The 23,539-nt window shown below is 35.6% G+C and overlaps 1 protein-coding gene across 1 annotated transcript in view; it reads right to left on the bottom strand.

The window, feature by feature from the left end:
* Positions 1-1,351: 1,351 nt before the first annotated feature.
* The window catches only part of TOPAZ1 (testis and ovary specific TOPAZ 1), a 38,321-nt gene continuing 16,133 nt past the window's right edge, over positions 1,352-23,539 (bottom strand). Inside the window, exons 7-20 of the mRNA XM_053946245.1 lie at positions 21,988-22,073; positions 21,121-21,258; positions 16,650-16,713; positions 14,757-14,908; positions 14,459-14,551; positions 14,073-14,188; positions 13,145-13,211; positions 12,005-12,179; positions 10,404-10,504; positions 7,249-7,414; positions 6,262-6,426; positions 5,026-5,229; positions 3,754-3,937; positions 1,352-3,101 (exon numbers count right to left, since the gene is read on the bottom strand). Of these exons, the coding sequence (XP_053802220.1) occupies positions 2,891-3,101; positions 3,754-3,937; positions 5,026-5,229; positions 6,262-6,426; positions 7,249-7,414; positions 10,404-10,504; positions 12,005-12,179; positions 13,145-13,211; positions 14,073-14,188; positions 14,459-14,551; positions 14,757-14,908; positions 16,650-16,713; positions 21,121-21,258; positions 21,988-22,073 (1,922 nt within the window). The 3' untranslated portion in view covers positions 1,352-2,890. The remainder of the gene's footprint in view (positions 3,102-3,753; positions 3,938-5,025; positions 5,230-6,261; positions 6,427-7,248; positions 7,415-10,403; positions 10,505-12,004; positions 12,180-13,144; positions 13,212-14,072; positions 14,189-14,458; positions 14,552-14,756; positions 14,909-16,649; positions 16,714-21,120; positions 21,259-21,987; positions 22,074-23,539) is intronic.

Below are 23,539 nucleotides of genomic sequence, written 5' to 3' on the forward strand. Positions count from 1 at the left end.
CGGCTATGCCTGCAGCGGTTCCGCACGGGTACAGAAGAGGAAAAGCCCGTCAGAAGGAATGCTTGCCCTTTTGCTGAGGGGATGGGAGCAATTTAGCCAAATGCTTGCGTGCGCTTCATGTCGCCTTTTGTTCTGTAGAAAAAAACCACCAAGTAGGCGAAGAACCAGGCGTGAACTCTGCAGTCCCGAGGGGAATGCAAGAGCTGCTTTCCTGCAGTTACACAGAATCAGGTTGGAAAAGACTTCTGAGATCTTCGAGTCCAACCTATGACCGAACACCACCCGGCCACTAGACCATGGCACTGAGAGCCATGTCCAGTCTTCTCTTAAACACCTCCAGGGACGGTGACTCCACCACCTCCTTAGACACATTCCAGTGTCTAATCACCCTTTCTGTCAAGAAACTCCTCCTATTGTCCAACCTAAACGTCCCCTGGCACAGCTTAAGACTATGTCCTACGATAGCAACTCTCGATGTACACATACATTTACACATTTGTTTTTCTTCCAAGGGTAGTTGGTGTCAAAATGCACCTGATACAGGGACATGGAATCTCGGAGCAAAAATGTCTATTGCTGCCAGTGCGCGAGAACGAAGGGAGATTAACTGTTAGGGACTGGCGTTATTTGCATGCAATCTACTGCATTTCCAGCCAGAAAAAGGTTAAAAAGAGAACTGTCAAGGTTTAGGAACTATCTGTAGTTCAGTGAAACTTTAAATCAAGTTAACATTCTCACAGTCCTTGGGGAATTTTCATAATTTCCGTAACGTGCAGTGTGTTTTTCACTTCCCAACAGAAGCCAATCAGTTATGTAAGCAAATTGGCTGGACAATTATGTAAATGAAAAAAGATTAATTGGGTCAACAGAAAAGCATGCTGTTTGTTTCACCTGGAATTTATTTTAACTTGATGAGGAATAAAATAAATTGGGAGAGGTCATCAGCAAGTGCCAGTGCCAGGTATCAGCTCCACCTGCTTAGGGTACACATTTTCAAACAGAGCACCCCCATCTTGCCCCAGCTCAGGAATTAATTCCTGCTTTTTATCTAAGTCTCAACATTTACTGTGCTCATGGGAGTACTACTGTGGCTTCACGATATTCCCTATCCGCACCCAGAACACATCCCACTAGCTCAGCAAGAGCTGCACAGATTTCTAAATGGAAAGCTTGTTCTATACCAGATAAAATTATCATCTGAAAAAGTTTGTATTTTGATGTCTTGAGCCCTAACAGAGAATTTTAAACATTCTTGCTTCTTAATTCTAAGTTGCTACAAGTGGCAATTGGAACTGTTTTCTCCTTACTCTTTTTTTTTTTTTTTTTCTGTTTTGGTCCTTGGTCTGTGGAAGGTCAAAAAATAGCATCCGTTTCTCCAATCCTATCACATGCAATGGTCCAGAACTCTGAGACAATCATGTCAGTATCATTCTGATACTACACATCATTCTAGTAAATAAAAAAAAGTTATGCAGCAATGTAGACTCAAAAACATAAAGCTGGATTTGCAAAAAAACCCTTCTCCAATAAAACCACAAAGATGCAAGATGCATCTGGAGAATGTGAAAGGACAAAAAATGTGAATAATTGCTTTTACTGTGGCTAAAGTTTACTAAGCTGAGGAGTATGACACTGAGACTTTAGTAATTAAACTTCTCCTACTACAGCAGAGGTATTTAATTTTATTATTTCTCCTCAAGTGAAACTCTTACTAACATCCATGTGAATTCTTCAGTGAACTGAGCACAGCCTGTAACCCTGGCTGTAGCCTCCACTTCCAGTTAAAGCTGGAAGCTGGCCATCTCCACAGCTGCTGGGAGTTTCAGCCCAATTTATTCATGAGCATTTGCTACATTTTGTGCTCTGGTGTGATGAAGAACTGCATAGTCTGACTGATTTCACACTTTCTTAACCTCCTCATGCGGTGTATCATTCTCCAGGCTCTTGTAGTGGTTACAAGATATTAAACTCTCTACTTCTACTTTGCTGCTTGCCTATCTTGCTGCATATCTAAGAGGGTTCATTACAGGAATCTGAATATAATTAAATAATTTAATGACAATACAGACTCAGATATTTTGAATGCTTTATAGAAATACTAAAAAACATTTATTAACAACTTAACAACTCCTCCAAAATGCTCCCCTTCCTCCCCCATTGCTCTTTATAAAACACCATAAAACTGTCAAGGTCCTACTTCCAGCTTCTCACCTCTGTCCCACTTTTTGAAACTCTCAAAATTATCAATATTTTGAAATAAAATTGTGGTAAGTCTTCCAAACCACATTATTATGCTTTAGTTACAAGAAACTAAACCTTCAGCTGTGAGCAATGTGTAGGCTCTCAGTTCTGTGAAGAAAGGTATCCTAAATCAGGCATGTCTCAAGTGATTTTGAACTTATTTTATTCTCAGTGCTTTTTATTGGGCTTTTGGAGCAAAGCAATTAAGATATAAGGTGCAAATAGTTGGGACAATGATCTCACAAGTTACTGTGAGGCAGACAAAAGGAAATAGGTATTACTTCTACAGACTATGAATGAATGTGGAAAATGTCTCACTCAAGAACAGTAGATGCACTCAACCAGTGCACTTACCTACACTTTTATCTATGCTTATACTACACTTATATGATTATCTGCTGGGAGAAACAAGCCAAGTGCTAATTCTTTGTAAGAATGGAGAATGTAGGTTCTGAGGCTGCAGCTTCCTCATTATCTGGTGATGCCATTGTGAACATCTATATAAGTCAGTGTGATAGGGAAAAAATTGCTCTTTCTGTGCTACTATCTGCATTATCATCAATACAGTATTTAAAACCACAACTTGAGTTTGAAACCTTGCTGTAAATCAGTAAGGCACACTCCGAACACAGTGGAAACTATTTAGTAACTACTGGAACAGCCAGACCTTCTCAGCCCATTTCATATTCTCCTGAAGCCATTTTAGAGCAGATGAATGCTCCAGTCTATAAACTTCTTCCATATTAACATTCATTGTCAAACGCTTAAGGAAAAACTTTGGATCAGATAAATGAGCCGCCTGGATCAGCCTCTCCACTGCCTCGTGATAGGCACTGTTATTCTGACCTGTATCTTCAGATCTGTAAGGGAATTTTAACAAATATAAAATTAGGTACCATACAGGCCTATGCGTCACTTGTCTAACACTTTATACTGGCAGGAAAATTACAAAAACATTAAAATAAGGCCTTGTATTTTTCACTGATAAACATTATGCTAATTTCTAGACAGATTATATTATTTTTCTGAAGAATTAAAAAGTTACAGAAAGTGTATTTTTAACATCTTTAATGGTAATGAAAAATAGTAAGCTTTAATACCAGTGCAAAGTAGCTCTGCAATATTCACAGCACATTTAATTAAAAAATGTCTCTGGGCTGGAAGATTCAGTAAAGGAATGCAAACCATTTCATGAACCGGATATAGCAAGAATTCATGTACATGCTTGAATCCATAAGGTTTACTCAGTTTTGGCATGCAATTACTTTTGGAACAAGGCTGTGCCTAAGTGACACACCTACATTTTTTTGCAAGAGCAGAACTTACTACTTAAGAAAACAAACAGATATACAGTAGCATACACATGGGAACAAGAGATAAAAAAACTTCTCACTTATTCAAGGAACAAAAGGAAGAGATGTATTCTTTGGGAAGGATAAGGAAAATAAGATCTATTACTTACATGATCACATGAATAAATACAATCAAAAAGGTACATATCTGACAACAAACCTTTTCAGTATTATTTGAAGAGTCTGACTAGTAGTCCTTGAACTTTGAATATCACTGGCATTTGAAACAAGAAATACTTCAATGGCCAACAGCATCTCAACTTCAGACAGGTAAAAGGGAATCTTCAGGAGTTTGTGATATAAATTTCCCTGCAGCTCTGGGTAGCAACCCAGTGATAAAGCATCTGAGAGTAAATGCAGAAAATGAGGAATTAGGATTACCAATACTAAACATAGATCTATCTTCTTCTGTGTGACTAAATGTGGAAAAACACCAACCCCAAAGCCTTAATGGATTTTATTATTTCACCTATGAAATGGCCTGATTGGAGAACCCAGCACACAGCATTTGCATGTAATATTCACAGTTGTAAAATATTGGAATTTTTTTTTTCAATGAGTTTTACCAGCTATGATTAAAAAGCTCTGTCAGAAGTCTGGGGACAGCAAATTTGTGATAACACAAGTACAACTTAGGCAGGTCAGACAGAAGCTGTTCATCATGGTCAAAGTGAGAGAACATTTGAACAGCATCTCCTGCTTTGTTCCCTTCTCTTCTGTCAAGTGATCCCAGCAACCCAACATATACAGCATTTCAGGAAAAAAAAAAAAAAAAAAAAGAGATGAGGAAAAACACTAATTCCAATGTTGACAAAACAAAGTATCCGTCCCAGAAAGGATGGTCTCTTAAAGCAGTCTGCTAACCTCAACGATTCAAAGATAGAATCAAACAGTAAATAATGTGACCATATGGAGAGACCCTATCCAGAGTGGTGCACCCAGTATTATCTTAGCTCAGAAATGGGGAGTTGAAAACCAGTACAGACTATTAGCTTTTAGCTGAAATGAATTTTCTTATAGTTAGGACAAAATAATGAGCCAGACTTCTCAAATCTTAAATATTAATAATTTTACCACCACAGAGATGCTGGTACACTTCTAGAGAGAAGTATCAGGAAATCTAATTTGCCCAGATGAAAATGCGAAGATGCACTTTTCAACCATTTCAGAGCTCACATACTTGAAATTCTGAAATTGAATGTAAAAAATTAATTTTATCACAATTATATTTATTTCATGCCAGGTAGTATGCACTGATTCTTATTTTCAACTCACCATTTCCTAATAAGTATTTTTGGTTACAAGTAAATTCCTGAGAATGACACAGACAGTACTGTTTTGTTTTTTTTTTTTTTTGTAACTCATGCTGAAATGTTGTGAGCACATTATCTAAAGAATGTAAGGGGAGGATACTGTTTAAGAAACAACTTACTTTTGTAATAGGTCCTAGCTTTGGACCATAAAGAACTTCTTCCCAAAGCTGTGATTAATCCTCTAAGTAAAACAAAATCAATAGCAATTTTTTTGGAAAGCATGAAGTCTACTGCAGAAGATGAGACCCCAAGGTTCTTGTTCTCAAAACAGGCATTTATCAGCTCGTTAAAAAGGCAGCTGTATTGAGAAGCATCTATAATATCTGAAATGAAATTGAAAATATTAACTACTGAATTAATCAAAATGCAAATCTAGTTGAAGAATCATTTCTCAATCAGTATCTAAATCAGAACTCTTGCTCCTATCGGCAAGATGGAACAAGGTTGGGATAACATGAATGCTTTGTTCATCAAAAGTCTTTTCATACAGTACTTCATTGACATTGTGAAGGACAAGTGTTAAGGTTCAAGTAACAATTTGCTGCCAAAACCAATAGAATCACATAAAAATACATTCACGTGCCCAAGCCTATAAACATAATCTTCATCTGATCTCTCAAATTTAAGATTTCCATCAATAAAACTCCCCTTGGTTTTCTGCTTCTATTCTTACTCTGAACTGTCACCTTTTTGGCAGGACTGAGCAGCCTTGCTGTATTTACCTCATAACTCGAAGAACTACAACCTTTCAGTATTTTCTAAAGTAGATGGTCTCCCAACCAATCTCTCCTAACATACCTGAAAGTGGCAGCAGACTGAGACCTACACACAGGAATCAGCTGAAGTTTCCTTAGGGGAGCCTAAGTAACTACATATCTCATTATGAAGTATTCATCCAAAATTTGTCAGGTAAATTGAGCCTTAAAGAGTACTTGGTTCTTAACACGGTTTGTAAGAGATGCTTAGGTTAGCTAGCTCAGTTAAAGAAAATATCCCCAACTCATTCACCTGAAATTAAGGTAAAATAAAATTAAAATATTCCTATTTTATCTCACTGTATAGACTGTATAGATCCTTAAAATTTTAATGGGTCTTTCCTGTTGCCCTGTGTAGTAACTGAGCAAAAGAGGACAAGGTGTGTGTGTGTACATCCAAGTGTGTGTGCACAAGTGCAGCAAGAGCTGCAGAGCACAACACATATTTAACTGACACTATGCTCTCTGGAAAACAGAAACAGGCTTATATAAAACCATCTTACTACTTCAACAAATTTTAGCTAGAAAACACTACAAGAACAGCACAGAACCATCTGTTATATTTTTAGCTCTTTACATAGTATCTTTTTCTTTACTTACCAGAATGTTTCTGCAAACCCGGTAAGTTCTGCAGAACTTCAAATGCCTGCCTGTACAAACTCTTCCTCAAGTATTTGTGCACTATTGCACATAACAGATTATGTCGATTGAGGATGTCTATTTTATCACAGGGCCACAATGGTGCATCAGTGATCCACGCTGACTCTGTGGCAGACAACAGTGCAGAGTTATTTCTAGGAACTGGAACTTGTGGATGTTGAGACTTTGGGCCATTAAGAATGTACTGTAAACTGTGCCATGACACAAACTTCAGAAATGCACAGAAAGTGCAGCTCAACTTATTAATAATTTGTTCCTCATGACCAATAGTCCTTAGACTGATTCTCTGAACCTTTATATTGTAAATCACCCCTTTTGTGAAATATCACTGCAGTAAAATGGACTGTCAGTGGCATATATAGATATGTATGTATCTATGTATAGCTGTAAAACTGAACAGCAAATTTACATCCTCAATATCACTTTACAGCATACATTCTATTCTTTTTACTTCTGAATTTCTTCTCTTTTCAGCAGATCAGAGTTCCAAAAAGCCATATGTAATAATTACAGAAATACAGTAGTGTTCTAAAGCAATTATATTAAATGAGGATACTGTGAGGTGCAAAGCAACATTGCATCGATCCAAGCCAGAAATTTGACACTGAATGTCCCCTGGTTCAAAGGAAAACTACACTCCTAGCATGGGATAGCATCGTTTTCCAAGCTGCACTCCTCCCTCATTATGGCAGATTTTTAGATAAAATGGTGTTGGTAGTAGAATACTGTGAAAACATCTGAAAAAATTAGTTGTAATATTTCTTATACATATAAAGAAGAATACTAGCCAGTAAGATAATCACCTTTCCTTTGTTGCCTCAGTATTACTGACTGTATTTAGTAGCACAGACCAGCCTGTAACTTTTATCTGAAATCTGTCATAGAAGTGAACTGTTCAAATTTAATTCAAAATTTAGACAGGCTTACCTCTCAATACCCTTGTTGCTCCATCCAAATTTCCAGAATAAAGAAAGATTTCTGCGGCTTTATTAACAATCTGACATCTGGATGCTGATCTCCCTGCACCTACAAGTCCTTTCAAGAGTGTAAAACGTATCTGTAGCTTATGCAGTTTATCCAAAACCTTCCTTCCCTGGTGTAAAAGGGAGAGGGAAAGAAGGAAAGTCAGAGAAAACAATGGTATCAGCAAACACAGAGTATATTTACATAAAATAGAACAGATTTGATTTGGTGACACAGACTTATAAGTATTGATGCAGTTTTCTGTTCCAAGCTGAGTCGGAGTGAAATACAGTAAAATTTCAAATGAAGAGTTTAGGGTTTTTTTACTATGTAGACAAAAAAACTCTACCAACCTATTGTTGAAGAGTTCACAACACACTATTACCCGTAACATTATTTCTACTATGTAATGTTCAACACAGTATTTTTAATATACTTTGTAATTAATTTGTATGTGCTTACTTTGGTTTAACATTTATTTTTATTTCATTCAGTACTACACAATCTACAAATTCTAAAAACTCATACAGAGAATTTTCATTTTGCAGCAGACACATAATTGTTAAACTGAAATAATTATTCCAGCGTAAGTCAAAGAAAACACTGATGATTGTAAGCAGCAGGACAATAAACTGGAAGAAGTTGTGCCTATCTGGCCAACACTGTAACAACCAACAATTTTATCATCTGATTCTAGATTGATATTTAGACCGGTTTTCTACAGAAACTTCATCTTAACAACTTTGTGGCTGTTTGTTGCTTTTTTTTTTTTTTTTTTTGAAGTACATCTGTTTTATGAACTTTCCTTACCTCTTATAAAGAAAATTCTCTTCAGGACCAAGCAGCATACATATTTTACCCCCAAGAGCCACCAAAGCTCTGCAATAAAGGGGTTTGATGTTCTTAAAGGAAAAATGATATGAAAAGCACATTTAGAGTTTCAGGCAGTCCAACATATTCATAAAACAGCACAGGGCAGGTCCTAAAGCCAAAATTAATTTGGGCAGAGCAGGAAGAGCAAATTCATTACTACCTTACTTTCTGGACTACCTTTGGGCAAAAAAGACATGGACCAAGCAGATACTAGCATATCACCCCAGGATTAGGGATTTATCTGATATTTAGATATATAATGGAGTGAAACAGGTGGAGAGAGGTAAGAATTCTGCTTCCTGAAGCAGACATAAATTTGGGATCTGCCAGTTCTGATAAAAATCATTCAGAGAAGAGCCTCATTCCCACTCTAATATGGTTTTCTACAAAGCTCTTTGAGGATCTTGATCAGTAATCTCTTGAGAAGTAGGTCTGATACCTAACACAACACTCTCAAAGAAATAAAGACCTTTTGCTCTAGACATGAAAGAAATAATACTATTGTAAGAAGCATCTACTTTTAGTAACTCGTGTTGTACAAGGATAACACTACATGTGCTTTTCACACCTTGCACCTCTGAAATTAGGACATGAGGATGAATCTCCTTGAAATATCAGGGGTTGTACAATCCAAGATAAGGCTCTCCCTTAAGATGGATTGGAAAACAGCTAAAATGTCTGAAGGCACACAAACATTATGCCAAGAAGAAGAAGACAGCCAAAACCCAAGCCAAACTAAACTCTTCAGTGGGCATGTGAGCACTACCACTCCTCAATGCCAAGAATTCAGATTCTCTCTTCTGTGGTGAGGAGTATCTTAACTGTTCTAACTGCTAGGTTTTGTGGAACAAAAATGCCTAGAGTTCTAGTGCAGTATTACTCAAATGCTAATGCAAAGACACTCTCTCCTTCCCTTTACTCTTAAACAGTACCACGCTGTGCTGCAGCTTGAAAGGGACCTGCTGAAGACCATTCAACTCATGAAGCCAATGCTGCAGAATTAACGGTTCATCGGAACAGGTATCTTATCTCTAGACTAAGCACTTCTACCAAGTATCTCCTGTGACTTGGCTTGACCCTGGAAACAGACTGAGCAGTGTACAGGTTTTTTACATAACAGAATTCCTGAAGGTCATCCCCTAGAGACAATCGTACAAAAGACAATTTAATTCCTCAATGAGAACCAGAAATGGTTCCCTGAGGGCAATTCACAAAGAAAAGCCAACCCAAAACTTCAAGAGACAAAAGGGGATGAGAGCATTTGCTTCTGTTCATAAAAGTGCATGCTAGAAATCACCTTGTAGGGGATGAGGAACATCATAATTATTAGCTGAAAGGATCAGGCTCAAGTTCAGAATGGGATCACTGACCAAAACACAATCTAAAATCACTGGGGAGGTTTATATTACTTCTTATGCTATCACTTTTCATGTTGCTTTCTATAAGAGATCGAGTCTAGTATGCACTGGTTCCTTCCAGGAAGAAAAAGACAAATTTAATATTGAAACGAATCTTGCTGCAGTGAAATTATGACCAATACTGCCTGAGGCCTAAGGAATGCAAAACATCCAGTCAAAAGTCTAGTCTCTTAGCCCTGGCTCTGTGTAATATTTGACAGCAAAGATATGACTGTAAAGGTATTTCTTTGTGATGTCTGAGTTTTGCAAGAATCATGGAACTTAGAAATTTAGATGCAGTGGAAGAAAAGCACTTCAGCAGTTCTGGGGAACAGGCAGTTCACCAAGTGCAGACGTGCCATATTGCTTTTCTGTCTTCCTGGCCTTATCCATTCTATTTGAGGTCAGATGCAGAAGCACCAGTGCAGGAAATTGCCCAAACTTCCCTAAATATCGGTTGGGAGGTCTCAGAATGCAACATGATTGCCAGGCGGAAGAAAGTGATGTTTCTGGGAAATAATCCCATCAGCACTTCACCCCAGAATCTCAGGAAGACCTGTCTCTTAGTTCAGGTTCAACATCAACTCAGAAAAATCACAAAATGAACATGAGCAATCAATTTCTATGTTGTAAGACCAAGTTATGATAGCCTCCACAGAAGACTACTGCTCAGAAAGGCACAGTAAAATGCTTTGATCCAGCTGGACAGTTGGGAAATACTAAGATGGCAGGGAGGCAGGTGGCACACCCAGACATTCCACTAGAGAAACTAGAGTTTAATATCCAGAAGAGAAATTACTAATTCATTTTCTCTTTTTCTTCCAGTCAGGTTCCTGTAGCACTGCATACCTTTATCCACTGCAGTACTTTGTGATACGAATACATTACGCTTATCCCAGTCCTTCCAATGAAAAGTCTGTCTGCTTTATTATGCTGTGAATTTTTCATTACTGGAAAGAAAAAGAATAAGGCTTATTTATTTATTTAACATGCAAATGCAGTTTTAAAGAAATTACACATTTCAAAAACACAGTAATTGTGAAAATACTAAAGACATTTTCTGAAATATTTGCCATTGAAAGTAGCAACTTCCTAAGTCTTAACATCAGAAGTAGGGTAAATAACTATAGTTTATTCAGACAAATTTTCATAGTAGTCTAAGTCATCCATAAAATGCTTGGACATGTAATGGCATAATTTTGTAACATCATTATTTGTAAAGTAAGCTTTACGTTTGCTGGCACCACAAAGAAATTCTGGTAATTGCAGAACTGAGTAATTACAACCTCTTTGGAAGCACTGTTAGAATTTTTGAGCAGTGGTCTCAAAGTAGGGTGTGAGTACAACAATCCGTTCAGCAGTGGGAAGGTAATATTTTTTTGACTATTGGAAAATAAAAATAAGTAAAATACTTTAAAATACAGCATTTGTTTAATATTTATCTCGTATTTGTAATTCCTGTTTTTGTGTATGGTTTATAGAGAATTTAATATATTGGTGTAGTAGTACATGTATGTAATATATAATTAAATAAATTATGGGTCACTGCTCAAAATTTTTTTACTGATGGAGGTGCCTATCAGTTGGGAGACCACTGCTCTCGGAAAGACAGACTAAGTTGCAAGCTCCAACAGAATCTTCAACCTGTGTCACAAATGGAAGCTTTTTTATGATATGAAAGTCTGTGGTCAGAAAGGATATGTCACATATCTGGAATAAATATTCATTATGTTTTAGTAGATAATACAGGTTGAAAAATATCTAAGTAATCCTTTGCAAAATGATTTAATATTCCACTGACACTTCACCAAGTCTTAGTAATCTGAAAACTCATTAGGAAGAATGATACAGATATGCAAATGAAGTGGCATAGGGAAAAAAGAGGCAAGAAAACCTGCCAGAACTATTAAAACATTGGGTTCTTGAGCACCCAGCCCTTGCAGGAACCATTGATTCTTTGGGGAATAAAATAATTCTAAAAATCAAACTTACCAAAAAAAAAGTACAAATTATATACCTGATGTAACCTCTTCAATGTGTTATTAAAATACACAAGTATATATATACTTACAGCATTAAGCTTATTTATGCTATTAACATAATGTAACATTTTCATGTGACACTTTACATGAAAATACTTAAATATATTTGTCATTGTCCTGAGCACAGGCCATTTTTATTGAAATATCATGAATTCTGGGTTCTCTTTTTATTTCACAAAACTTTACTGTTCCTCCTTCAGAATCTTCCTTAAGTGTAAGCATTTTATTTCTAAAATAAAGCAACTGGAAAATTGCTTGTACTGAACATTACAGCTGACTGTATTTACACCTCAAAAGATTCAGAATATTGTAACATAAAATTAACTAATAATCAAAAAAACTATATTAATTTATTTTTTATCTCTTTTAAAACATCTACAAAAAGCACTTCTTGCATCTTAATTTTACCTGTATCAGCAAAATCACAAAAAGGGACTCCTGGCCTGTCTGTCTCAGAATCTTTGGTTAGAATTTCAGCAATAGATAAAAACAATTTCTGAAGATCCTCAAAATGTTCACATCCAGTTCTTGCATTAAGATACAAAGCTCCCAGCTTGGTCCAATCCCTTTTTTCCTTGCAATGCTGTAAAGGAGGCAAATGATAAATATAAGCAAAGCTGCTTCCAGAAAACCAAACAGAAAATATAGTGAAATTTGAGATATGTACCTGGGATAGACTTAAAGGAGAAAAAAATGCAGATTAAATGCTACTGCCAAGAACCTTCATGTTCATATGGCAGCTACATGTTGCCAAACTTGCATGGACTGCTAATTACTTCTATCCCTCAAGAAATTAAATTCCTTTTTTCATGTCATGACCCCAATTGAGAAAGCTCATACCTTATTCATCCTATTTAGGAACTGGCATTAATTCAGTATTTTTCCCATGATGCACACTGAATTTATGGTTATTTTCTATATGAATTAGTCGTTTGCTTGCCAGATCACTTGATGACTTTGGTGTTAAAGGAGCAAAAAAATCAGTACTGTTTTTTCCCTTTTTATATTCCTATCTCTGGATCTACACAGGATGTGTGATAATATGCAAACTATATTATAATTGTTCATAATGAGTAATCTGACCTTGAATATGAAAGACACAAGTGTCCAAATAAAAAATGTTTTACAATATTTTCTTATTCTTTAAAATACTGCTCAATGTTGTTAATTGCTTTTACAATTGTGTGTTTTTATACCAGATATGAATTCTATCTGCTAAATAATGTATTAAATACATTTTTGGTGAGGAATGATGTACCACTATCAGTTAAAAGCACAACAAATGTAAAGTAGAGGAAATAATTGGTTAAAGTTACAAAATCTTTGAATTTGATGCAAAATGAAGATAAAAAACTACAAGTGTGTAAATCAAAATATTGACATTACAGAAAGGCCAAAGACAGTTTTCTCCTGCATGTCAAGCCTTCCCAAACATGGTTTTGCATAAGCTCACTATACTTGATAATAAAGCCCACTAATTAAAATATGTCTAGAAATTGCTATTTCATGTAGGTATAAAAGAAGTCATAAAGAATGCACATACTGTACCTGAATTTCAGCCACTGCCAAGTTGAAGTCAAAAATCCATGTCTTTTCAAAATATCTTTCCTTAAATCTTCCATATGAAAAAAAAAGAATACATGAATTTTAACATAACCTATTGAACAACAAATTATCACATATGAACATTAAACTGATGTGATTTTTGATCCTATTTGCTTCACATTACACCAACTGCACACTGAAAATGCTCATTTAAAATCTTGCCAAAGGAAATTATTGCATGTATTAAACAAATAATTGAGTAGAACTCTTTTCACTCTGCATATTTGGTTTCCACTAAGAATCAAAGGTATATTTATGAATCACAAATTTAGTTTCTCAACTTGTGTGTGTATATGATGCAAAAATGAAAAAGGATCACAATCTTGTGCAAGAGATGGGGAAGTATTAGCAGTTTTTGAACAGATTTAACATTTTGTCCAGCATATCCCAGCAGTACTCAAAAAATTACCCTCCTCCCTAGGAGTGCTGGCACAAATGTTTACATAGTCACACTGTAAAGGAAACTAGAAAACTACTTCAGATTATAACTAATCCTAAAAGGGTTGTTTATTGCAGAAGTACCATTTGCTTAAGTGGGTAAATGATATATTAATATTATAAACTATATATTAAACCACAGTGTTTCTGATTTGGCTAGCTATATAACTTCTATCACAGCTGGCAGCAAATTGTACAATGATGATTGATATGGAAAAAAACTAGTAAGTGTGGTCAGAATCTAAATTTTGATTTAATAATGCTTGATCTTTGAAACACAGTAGATTGACAGCACTTTAAAATGTAATTAGGCAAGATATGATAGTTTTTTCATCCAACACATCTTTTAAAGGTTCTACATAAATTTATAAAAATAGATGCTGAAGAAGGAGCTAGGCAGTTATAATTAGGAAATAGCTCCTTAAAGACATACCTGGATTTTATGTTCAAAACAGTACTCATTTCCCAACTGGAAACTTGCAATTGGCGAAGTAACTTAATAATGTAGTCCAAATGTTCTAACTCAAGGAACATACCAGCATCAATGAGCTGTAATATCAAACAAGGTAAGAAAAGTAAGCATATTAAAAGTTCTGATGACTTAATGCATCTTCAGAGCTAAGTCGCAAACAACACTGGGAAAAACACAGTCAAAAACAAAGGAATAAATGAAAATTGATACCACAAATTCAGCAACTCACAATAAGACTTTTAATATTATTTCAGTGCTGGTTTTTAAATTGATATGTTTGAGTTTTCAAAGAGGTGATGTATTTCAGAAATTCCAACAAGCAGCAGTAGTACAAATGAAACTCATACCTTACAGAAGGTACTGATTAATGTAGGCACAGCATTTCTTATATTCAAAGAAGCCATATGCTCAAAAACTTTCAGAAGAACATCTACAGCTGGCTAATACAGACAAAAAAACCACAATCAGTTTTGCAACTCTATTAAATTAGAAAGCTTAGAGATTTTATAATAGGATATTCTGAATCTCTCCCCTCACCCAAGATTTGAGTATCAGAGAAAAACAAACCTATTACTATAAATCACATAGTACTCAGAAACTAAAATTATGAAACTAAGATTTAAAAAATACTACAAAGTCACCTACCAGTGTCTTGATTTGTACAATTGTATTCAATATCTGAAATACTTCCTGCAACAAGCTGTTGTTGAGCAATGAAACAAGAAGATCATTCAGCACTTCAGAAGCAAAATCCACACCAGGAGTAACTTCTTTGTAATACTTCACAAATATCTGGACTGAAAAAGCAATTAAATTGAATTTCACTTTGGGGTTAATTGATGCTAACTATTTATTTTTAGACAGAGTGTCTTAATTGTCCAAGATACTACAGACCAGGGATAGGAGAAATATGGGTGAAAGGATCCAGTTTGAATACAGTGTTAACCTTACCAGAACCAGACTGACTATTCTGAAATATGTTATGAATATGTATGAATATGAGCACTGTAGGCCCTGTAGATTCCCAGAAAGTTAGCTGCTTTGGTGCAGCACAAGAAGAATGCACAAACCCAAGTTAGATTTGGTACATGCATCAAGGTATTAAGGCCTTTACAGACAGGAAGCTCTAGGAAGTGCTGTGTTACAGTGGATGGTCGTACAATCTGTTCCAGTGCCACTCTTCCTTGACAAACACATACTGTGGCCTGCTGGTATCCAGTGTTATCCACATTAAAACACTCATGTGCTCAGCACGATAACACTGCAGCACACAGTGCAACTCAATTCCCCGTTCTCATTCTCCTACACTCTAAGCTTTCAAAAACTTAAAGACTGCTCAGGACCAGTATAAAAGGAATCACTGTCCAGAGTAAAAACTAAACAAAAGCCCTTTCTGACTGAACTCAAAAGCTCAGATGGATCTGAATGAACTGCAGTCCCTAAAATGTGTTAATCATAATCGTTTGTATATATGGTGTAACCACTAAATGAAAGCTGTTGGGGGTGGGTGCAGTAGCAACACTTAATTTGAAGAGCTTCCATTCTCAGGTTTTTGATGTTTGGCCAGGGTGTTTGTCCTGGCTTGTAAAACAAGCATATATTCTATTTGCCATCTGTTAGGCAGTTTTCTTATCTTTTCCAAGAACCATGTCTCCCTCCGGAGAGATATCTTCTGTTAATGTGCCATTGAACGGCTCACTGCATGACTGATAAAGTTACATCATCCCATTGTAAGATGCTCCACCCAGAGGGAGGAGCCAAGCATCCCTACCTGCATAAAATCAGCATTTCTTGAGACAGCAGCTCAGCCTCAGCCTCTTCACTGGATTCCCAGAGGAAGACCAGGCCCATCTACTCTATCCCCAGACCTCCAGAGAAAACTACACCCTTCTACTGGATCATCGCTTCAACAGCATTTCATCTGCCACTCCAGGAGCAGGAGGAGCAGCCACCATTTAACTGGACTATCACTCATCAGTGATAGTCAGGTTTCTGACTCTATCGTAGTTTTGTTTGTACTAATTACATTTTTTTTTAATTTAGTTTTTTCCTAGTAAAGAACTGTTATTCCCATTCCCATATCTTTGCCTGAGAGCCTTTTTATTTTGAAATTGTGGTAATTTGGAGGGAGGGGGTTTACCTTTTCCATTTCATGGGAGGCCCTTGCCTTCCTTCACAGACTCCTGTCTCTTCAAACGAAGACAGTGTTCAAAAGCATCTTAATAAAATTCAGGTTCTGTTAAACCTCCTCCCTGCCCTATTTACATATTTCTAGTCCCAAGTCTAGTTACAGTCAGGTATGTTCATTTTATTTGGAAATAAGATTTCTAAGAACCTCTTGAGGTAAGTGCTTATCTAAATTTCTAGCCTTACTGGGAAACTGAACTAATAAAATGCAGGGATTGAATGTATTCTTTCATTTGAAGAACTTTTTATTCACTGCTGAAGTGGCAACCATTTCTCTTTTGACAGCCTATTTAATTTGCTTTAAATAAGCTAAGTAACAAAGATACATCAACAGCTACTATTATACCATACCTGCACGTTTCAGGAGGCCTGATTCTTTGATACTAATGTATGTCCTAAGAATTGCCATGCAAATCTGTAAAAAAAAGAAAAAAAATATAGTAAAATGTAACTTCAGTTTATGCCAAACAAAAGAACTACTCCAAGCATGAGTTCTATTATATAATGAGCTTTACATTGCTTCCATGTAAGCCATACATACTGATAAATGATATAAGAAGGTAATGGGTAATGTAGGCAAAGGTTCTGTCAAAAAGCCAGCAAATCAAACAGAAAAATAATGCAGATGCTCAGGAAAGAGGCTGCTGGAACCACAGATGTTTGCATGTTTATGTATATACGCATAGCAAACAAAAAAAAAAAAAAAAAAAAAAGAAAAAAAAGAGAATTTGAAAATGCAGAATTTCAGAATTAGTATAAATGTGGCAGACTGTAAACAAAGAAAGGGAAGCAAAAATGTGAAAATGAAATGTGGTAAGTAAAAATTCCATGAACGTACCCACTAAGAAATCAAAAACTCATCCAGAAATGAAGCTGGTAACACCAACTGTCCCAAAGAATCATTGATTAGGACACAGAACAAAAAGCTCAGAACTAACTTGATTTAATGAGCCATTTCACTGCAGATTGAATTGACTAAAAAAAAGAAATCCATACCTAGATATTCTAATCTTATTTAGTATTGGAACAATCTTGTCTTAACATCTTAAGCTGTCAGCTTTTTGATGCTTACATATTTTGCTCCATCTCTACAGATGAAGAAATAAAAACTACTGACATTATATCTTAGAATTCCAAGTTAGGGAAAACCCCCACCCCCTTTTAGAAATTCTCTGTCACTTCTAGAACATTCAGTCTTTCTGCACAACAATGTAAACTGGTCATATTTAATACTATTTTGTGAAATAGTTGAACATCAAGAGACAGAAAATGCCCTAAATTAGTAGTCATGGTAATACATAACTGAATCAGGTTTATTTTTATATGCAACTTCAAAATGACACAGTATTCACTCATGAAGTTCATTATGCAGCAAATGAATTCTCATCAAAGCAGAAGATACTGGTTTATGGCCGAGACATCTTATTTTAAAGCCATTAACCTGTTTAGATCATCAAGCCAAAGAATACAAAAATTATACATCTAAGTATAAATAAAGCTTATTGTTTTTATTTGGAAGCATTATTACAATGTTGAGCTATACTCCAAGATACACCTTCCAGAAAATCATGTCAGGTTTTTGATCGTTAATATACGTGAAGTGTCACTTGGGAACAGGTTAACACTTAATCCAAATCTACACTCCCAGGGGGCTGAGGGCATTTCCAGAATAAACTTTAGCACATGCTTACAGTATGGAAATTAGTTTGCTTCCTTTTGGAATTAGTTTTTCTCCTTCTCTGGACTGACTCACAAAAAAAGCCAAGATTGCATCTGGAGCTCTGACTGTTCCAAGTATTAGTGAAATTGCTTGGACAACCAGTTGTAGTAGTATTCAGTTATGGGACATGCTGTATTACATTAATAAAAGAAACTAAATGTGTTATTCATTTACACCTTCTAGAAGGCTTCAGTTGATTTAGTTGTTCCAATTTTGAAAGGTGTAACTGCACCCACAGACTATGTAAAACTGTGAGAATCTTTAAATTTTGAGTTATCTGTAATAGGTTTTGAATGAAGGTACATGAAAGGGATTCCTATTTTCAAAAGGCAGTATAAATCACACTATTCTGTCATCTATCAGTTGGTTCCATGACTCATTTACCACGACAATTTAATAAAACCATAATAAAGGTCTCTATTTTATACAACCAACCAACTCTCCACTAAGGACATGGTCCTACTACAGTAACACAGAGGTGCTTATTCAGAAGAACAAGCACAGGAATTCACAAAATACTTCAGCAACTCCCAGTCAGTGCCCACTCTATTGTCTAGTAAGGGAGAAATTCCCATACTGCAGCCTTTATCTCAGTGAGATCAAAACCAGGATCCTTCTTATAGGAACGCTGTGGGAGCTTTGAGATGCACAGTTCCTATTCAGTGTGGCTGAAACTGACCAAAAGGTTCAAAGGTCATTTAGTGGTCTTTAGAGACAGTAATAAAACGACAGTGCAGAATCACATTTCTTTAGGAAGCCACATTAAAAAAACAAAACCAAAATCCACCACAACAGAAACATATATCCAAGGCCCTGAAGCTGTAAGACAAGACTAATGAAGGAAGAAATCTTCCTATTTTATATCCTTTCTGTTTCCAGTTAGGAAGTTCATGGGATCAAGGAAAAGGAGAGTATGAAGTCACAGAAAGTAAAAAACTTCTTCAATGGATAGGAGTAAAAAAAAAAAAAAAAAAAAAAGAGTAAGGTTCACAACGCTAAAATAAAATCACAAAAAGAAATACAGCTTGCATAACAACATGTTTTGAAACCACTTACTTAACCATGAAATGACTGCCTGTGTGACACTCTTAAGTGTCATTTGAGCAAAACAATTTACTGTACTAAGTTCACTGTGTCTTGCCCTTTCACTGAGGACCACAGAGAAGAGTCCAGCATCACCTCCTTTACCCTCTTCTCCATCGCTGGATACATACTTTTAAGACCCACCCTTCCTTTAAATACTCTGGCAAGTATTTGAAACAGTCTTTTGTTTACTTTACCTAATACAAAACAGATTTCACTGTTTGAAAATGAGAAGCGTCTTTAAGAAAAAAACCCAAAAATTGGTAACTTGTACAACTTGCTGAGCTCAAGGGTATGCTCATTTTCAAAACATATGATGTTTTTATGAATTCAAGCACTGCTGTGTTGAGCCATCAACTACAACAGTAAAGTGATAAAATAATAGGAAGTTATAACTTAAAGCATCAACCAGTTACTTAATGAAAAAGAAAAAATATCATAATGCGGAAAGGTATTTCCCTTCAAACACTCTGGCGACTATTATCACTGAGAACACTGAGCTCTAAGCAAGTGGACTATAAGTCTGCATAACAGTTCTCCTGAAGAGATTTATTCCTCCTGTATAAGATTAGATGCCTTCATAGCTTCTTTACCTGTTTTTCTTTTATGTACTTTGGTGCCACCATGAGGTGCTTGGCCTATTATCATTTTTAAATGGACAGGTCTAAAAACATAAATGCATACACAAACAAACAAAACTCAGGTATACTTTTAGACTACCAGAAAAGTTTGGCTAGGTTTGGTGGGTAGAAGAGTTAAAGTCTGTTGGAGTATTGCACCACAAATAAAATCAAATAAAATGGATTTTTAACAGTTTTAGGCAAACAGTTCTTTAATGTGCCTGTAATATAATGAAGCACTACAAACCACAATAATTCAGATAAACTAGCTGAAAATTACAAATATCCACTACAGCCTGCCAAAGATATACCACACCTGAGAAAAAAGGAAAAATGTTCCATACAAAACTACTCTCAAATTATCTTGGGATTTTTAAGATGTCATACCTTAACCCCCCATTTCAAAGGGGTTAGAAAGCATTAACAAAAATATAAAGCAGATTTTTTATATATATATATATATATAAAGGAAAATAGAAAACATTAAGAAAAATAAAACCAAATTACACTGATGTATTTTAAAAATTCTAACACAGTATATTTAAGGTATCAGGAAGATGGACAAGCTGCTTTAGGTGTTATTTTTTTAGCAATTATGTCTAACAGGTTAACTGCAAGTTATTTTTTTTTACATTTTGATTATGAAATTTTTTACTTACTGACATCAATGATAAAAATTGCACTCATACAGTAAGATAGCAGGTAAGAAATAAATCTTTTAAGACCTGATGAGGACAAGTTAGGCATTTGTTATTGGTTACCTGCTTTGATGTTTTTATTTGCTTCCAGTTAACTTAGAAAACTTTCATACAGCCAATTTAAAAATCATATTACTTGACAGTACCATTAGCTTGCCTTGCACATTTCTTGGAAGCATTAAACTCAAAATGCTTCTGTTAAATGATCTGAAAAGACATTTACTTTGCCCATCAATGGAAAACTATTGTTGCTTGCAAATATTATGAGAATTGTTGCTCTACTTTAGGAGATTACAGCATCTTAAAACAAACATGTCAATTGTTCCACAAAACATGCAGAAGGTAATATACCATAGATGGCTTTTGGCTTTAACAGTACATACCAAGTCTTTGCAAAGGTTCGCTTAAAGTCTCTGATGCGCAGGATAGAAATGTCTCAGAATCTGCCCATTCTACTACTCTGTATTTGTACAGCCTAATTGTTGATGTGTGTTAAAGCATCTACTAGTTCAAAATTATACCAGCTTTAAAGAAAACTTTAGAAGACCTTGAGAGGAAGAATTTCTGAACAATTTTTTCATCCATCAGTCTCTAATTGATTTACTTACTTCCCATATGTAATTGAACAAAGGAGATGATGCTTTGGTTTCAAAAAGTGTTCACATTTAGAATCTTTTCCTTAATTCAATAATTTGTTTTACCTTTTCATCCCCTTGTCCTGGAACGTGACAGAACCAACATTTTTTTCTTTCACACCCACGTGAAGTCATGAAGTAATATCTGCAGTATTTATGGGGCAAGTTAAGTGCATCAAGGATCTGCTGGACTGACTGAGAAGCCTGGAATAAAATAAAATTACAACAAGCAGAAAAAGCCAAATAATATTTATTGAAAGCAAACATGGTCTTTCTTTGTTTTTTTTTAATTTCAAAGTATCTACAAACTATAAACAAAAGTAGAAAATGTGATCTATAATTAAGCCTTTGAAACAATCCTCATCTCTATACTGTACTTGCAGCATTTCAAAGGACATGAAGATCAATCCCTTGTCATGTCACGTTAGTGTCTAATACAACAAAAGCCTGTCTTGAAGACCACAAACAGGGATAATGCAAGAACTGCTAAATGAGATAGACAATGAGTAGAGACGATGGAGAAAGGTGACAAGTTCCTGCACAGTTCTGAGTCATCATCTGAGAATTCTGGGGCATCAACTTCCTTAACCTTTTTTCATTTCCCAGCATCATGGATAAAGCAGGCTGTCTTAAACATGTGAAACCTTGTCTGCTTTTCAGTTCTACAAACGCCAATAAAGCAAAAATCATTATCTGATTTTGCTTAAGCTGAAAACAGAAATCAAGAAAACTTCACTGTGAATAGCAGTCCCTTCATCACTGATTTTCTTCTTGGAAATTATACTTGCTCAGTGATAACATCTGTTAAAGGTGTAAAAACATATACAGATTCATAGTTTTTGACTTGATACATGGGGAATAGCCATACATGTCTGAATAGCCATAAGAAATTTAGTGCCAAAGGATCAGAAATCAAAAGATTTAACAACTCACACTTGCATTTTTCTCCATCTTCCATGGCTCAAAATCTCCACAATTCTTTGATGGCAGTGAAGTACTTATTTTTGAAGATTTGTAACCTAAAAATTGGGATGAGGGCACAAATCACATAATAAAAATGAATCATACGGAAACCACTCTCATTTGTCTTATTTTCCTTTATATTTATAGCTCCTTCAAGTCACAGCAATGATTAATGAAAATTTGATTAATGCAGTCTAAAGCCAGTAATTTAAATTACAGTTTTCTTAATTATCCTAAAAGTGAGACTTTACGCAAACTTCAAGAGTAAGCACATTTAAATTAAAAACTTGACTACTTATCCAAGGTTCCTGCTCTAACTTACAGAGATAAGAAAAGGAATAAAAATATCAAGAAGTTTTAATTTCAAAAACTACCCACTTTATCTGTAATCTTTGCATTCCAACATCACTAGCCCTAAATTTAAGCTATTTTTTCCAAACTGATAGAAAACCTTTCATACTCTATGTTTTAAGCAATGCAAGTAGTAAGTTTAAGCCTAGTGTAAATTACTGGTTTCTTAACCATGAAACTTTGTTTTAGAACTTTTAATTATTATTGGATGATAGTTTTCTTTCTTTGAAAAATGAGTAATGTTAATGGAAGATGAAAATTCAGATTTTCAACTCCATATCTAAAGACAAATGAGAGGTTTTGAATGCCCTGCCTTCTAGGATTCCCATCTGGCCTCTTCAAAGGACTGAGTGTTCAAAAGACAGGGTGGTTAGCCTCTTCTGGCAAACTATAGTTACTAAAGAGCATCCAATAATGAATGTTCTACTAAGGACTGGCACTAGGTACATGGTTCTTAATCTCCATGTCTTCCTAACAGATAGGGCTATCACAGGATAGGAAGGACAGGGCATAATGCAGAACAAAGAGTATTAAATCTTATGTATTGTCACATTGCAAAAACTTGTGAAGTGATGGTGAGCCCCTTGATAAATTCAGGATTGGATACATTTAGTGACAAGAAAAAGGCTGAGAAAAGAGCCAACCACTAGCTATAGAAAAATGCCACTGGGAATTCCATCTTTCCTCCAGATTCTTGCCATCCCCAAGCACAAAGGTTTTGACTAGGTCCTTTCAAGAATTTGTACTCTCCCTTGCTGACTGAAGGTCAGACTTGTAGGGAAGCAGGTCCTAAAGCGAAATAGCCCATCCTGCCTGCACAGTTCTGGGAACAAAGCTGTTTTGCTCTGTCCTAGCACAGAAACTCTTGCTTTGGCAACTTTCAAATAACTTTAAGAAGGAAGACTTTGAAGAACTCTTCAGAAGGTGCATATGCTTCGAAGGCCAAAGACACGAACAGTTTCAAACAACTGGAATCTGAAGACATATTTAAAAATTGCTTTTTATAGCATGTGTTTCCTGCACTATCTGAAAATACTGTTACATGACATGATGATAAAATTGTTCTACAAGCTCAGACTGACAGTATAATTTGAAACTAAACAAGAACACATCACTGGTCTTAATTCAAGAAATCCATGTTTATAAATATCCATATTAAGCAATAATTCTA

This window comes from Vidua chalybeata, chromosome 1, assembly GCF_026979565.1.
Source record: "Vidua chalybeata isolate OUT-0048 chromosome 1, bVidCha1 merged haplotype, whole genome shotgun sequence".
Lineage (NCBI taxonomy): Eukaryota > Metazoa > Chordata > Aves > Passeriformes > Viduidae > Vidua > Vidua chalybeata.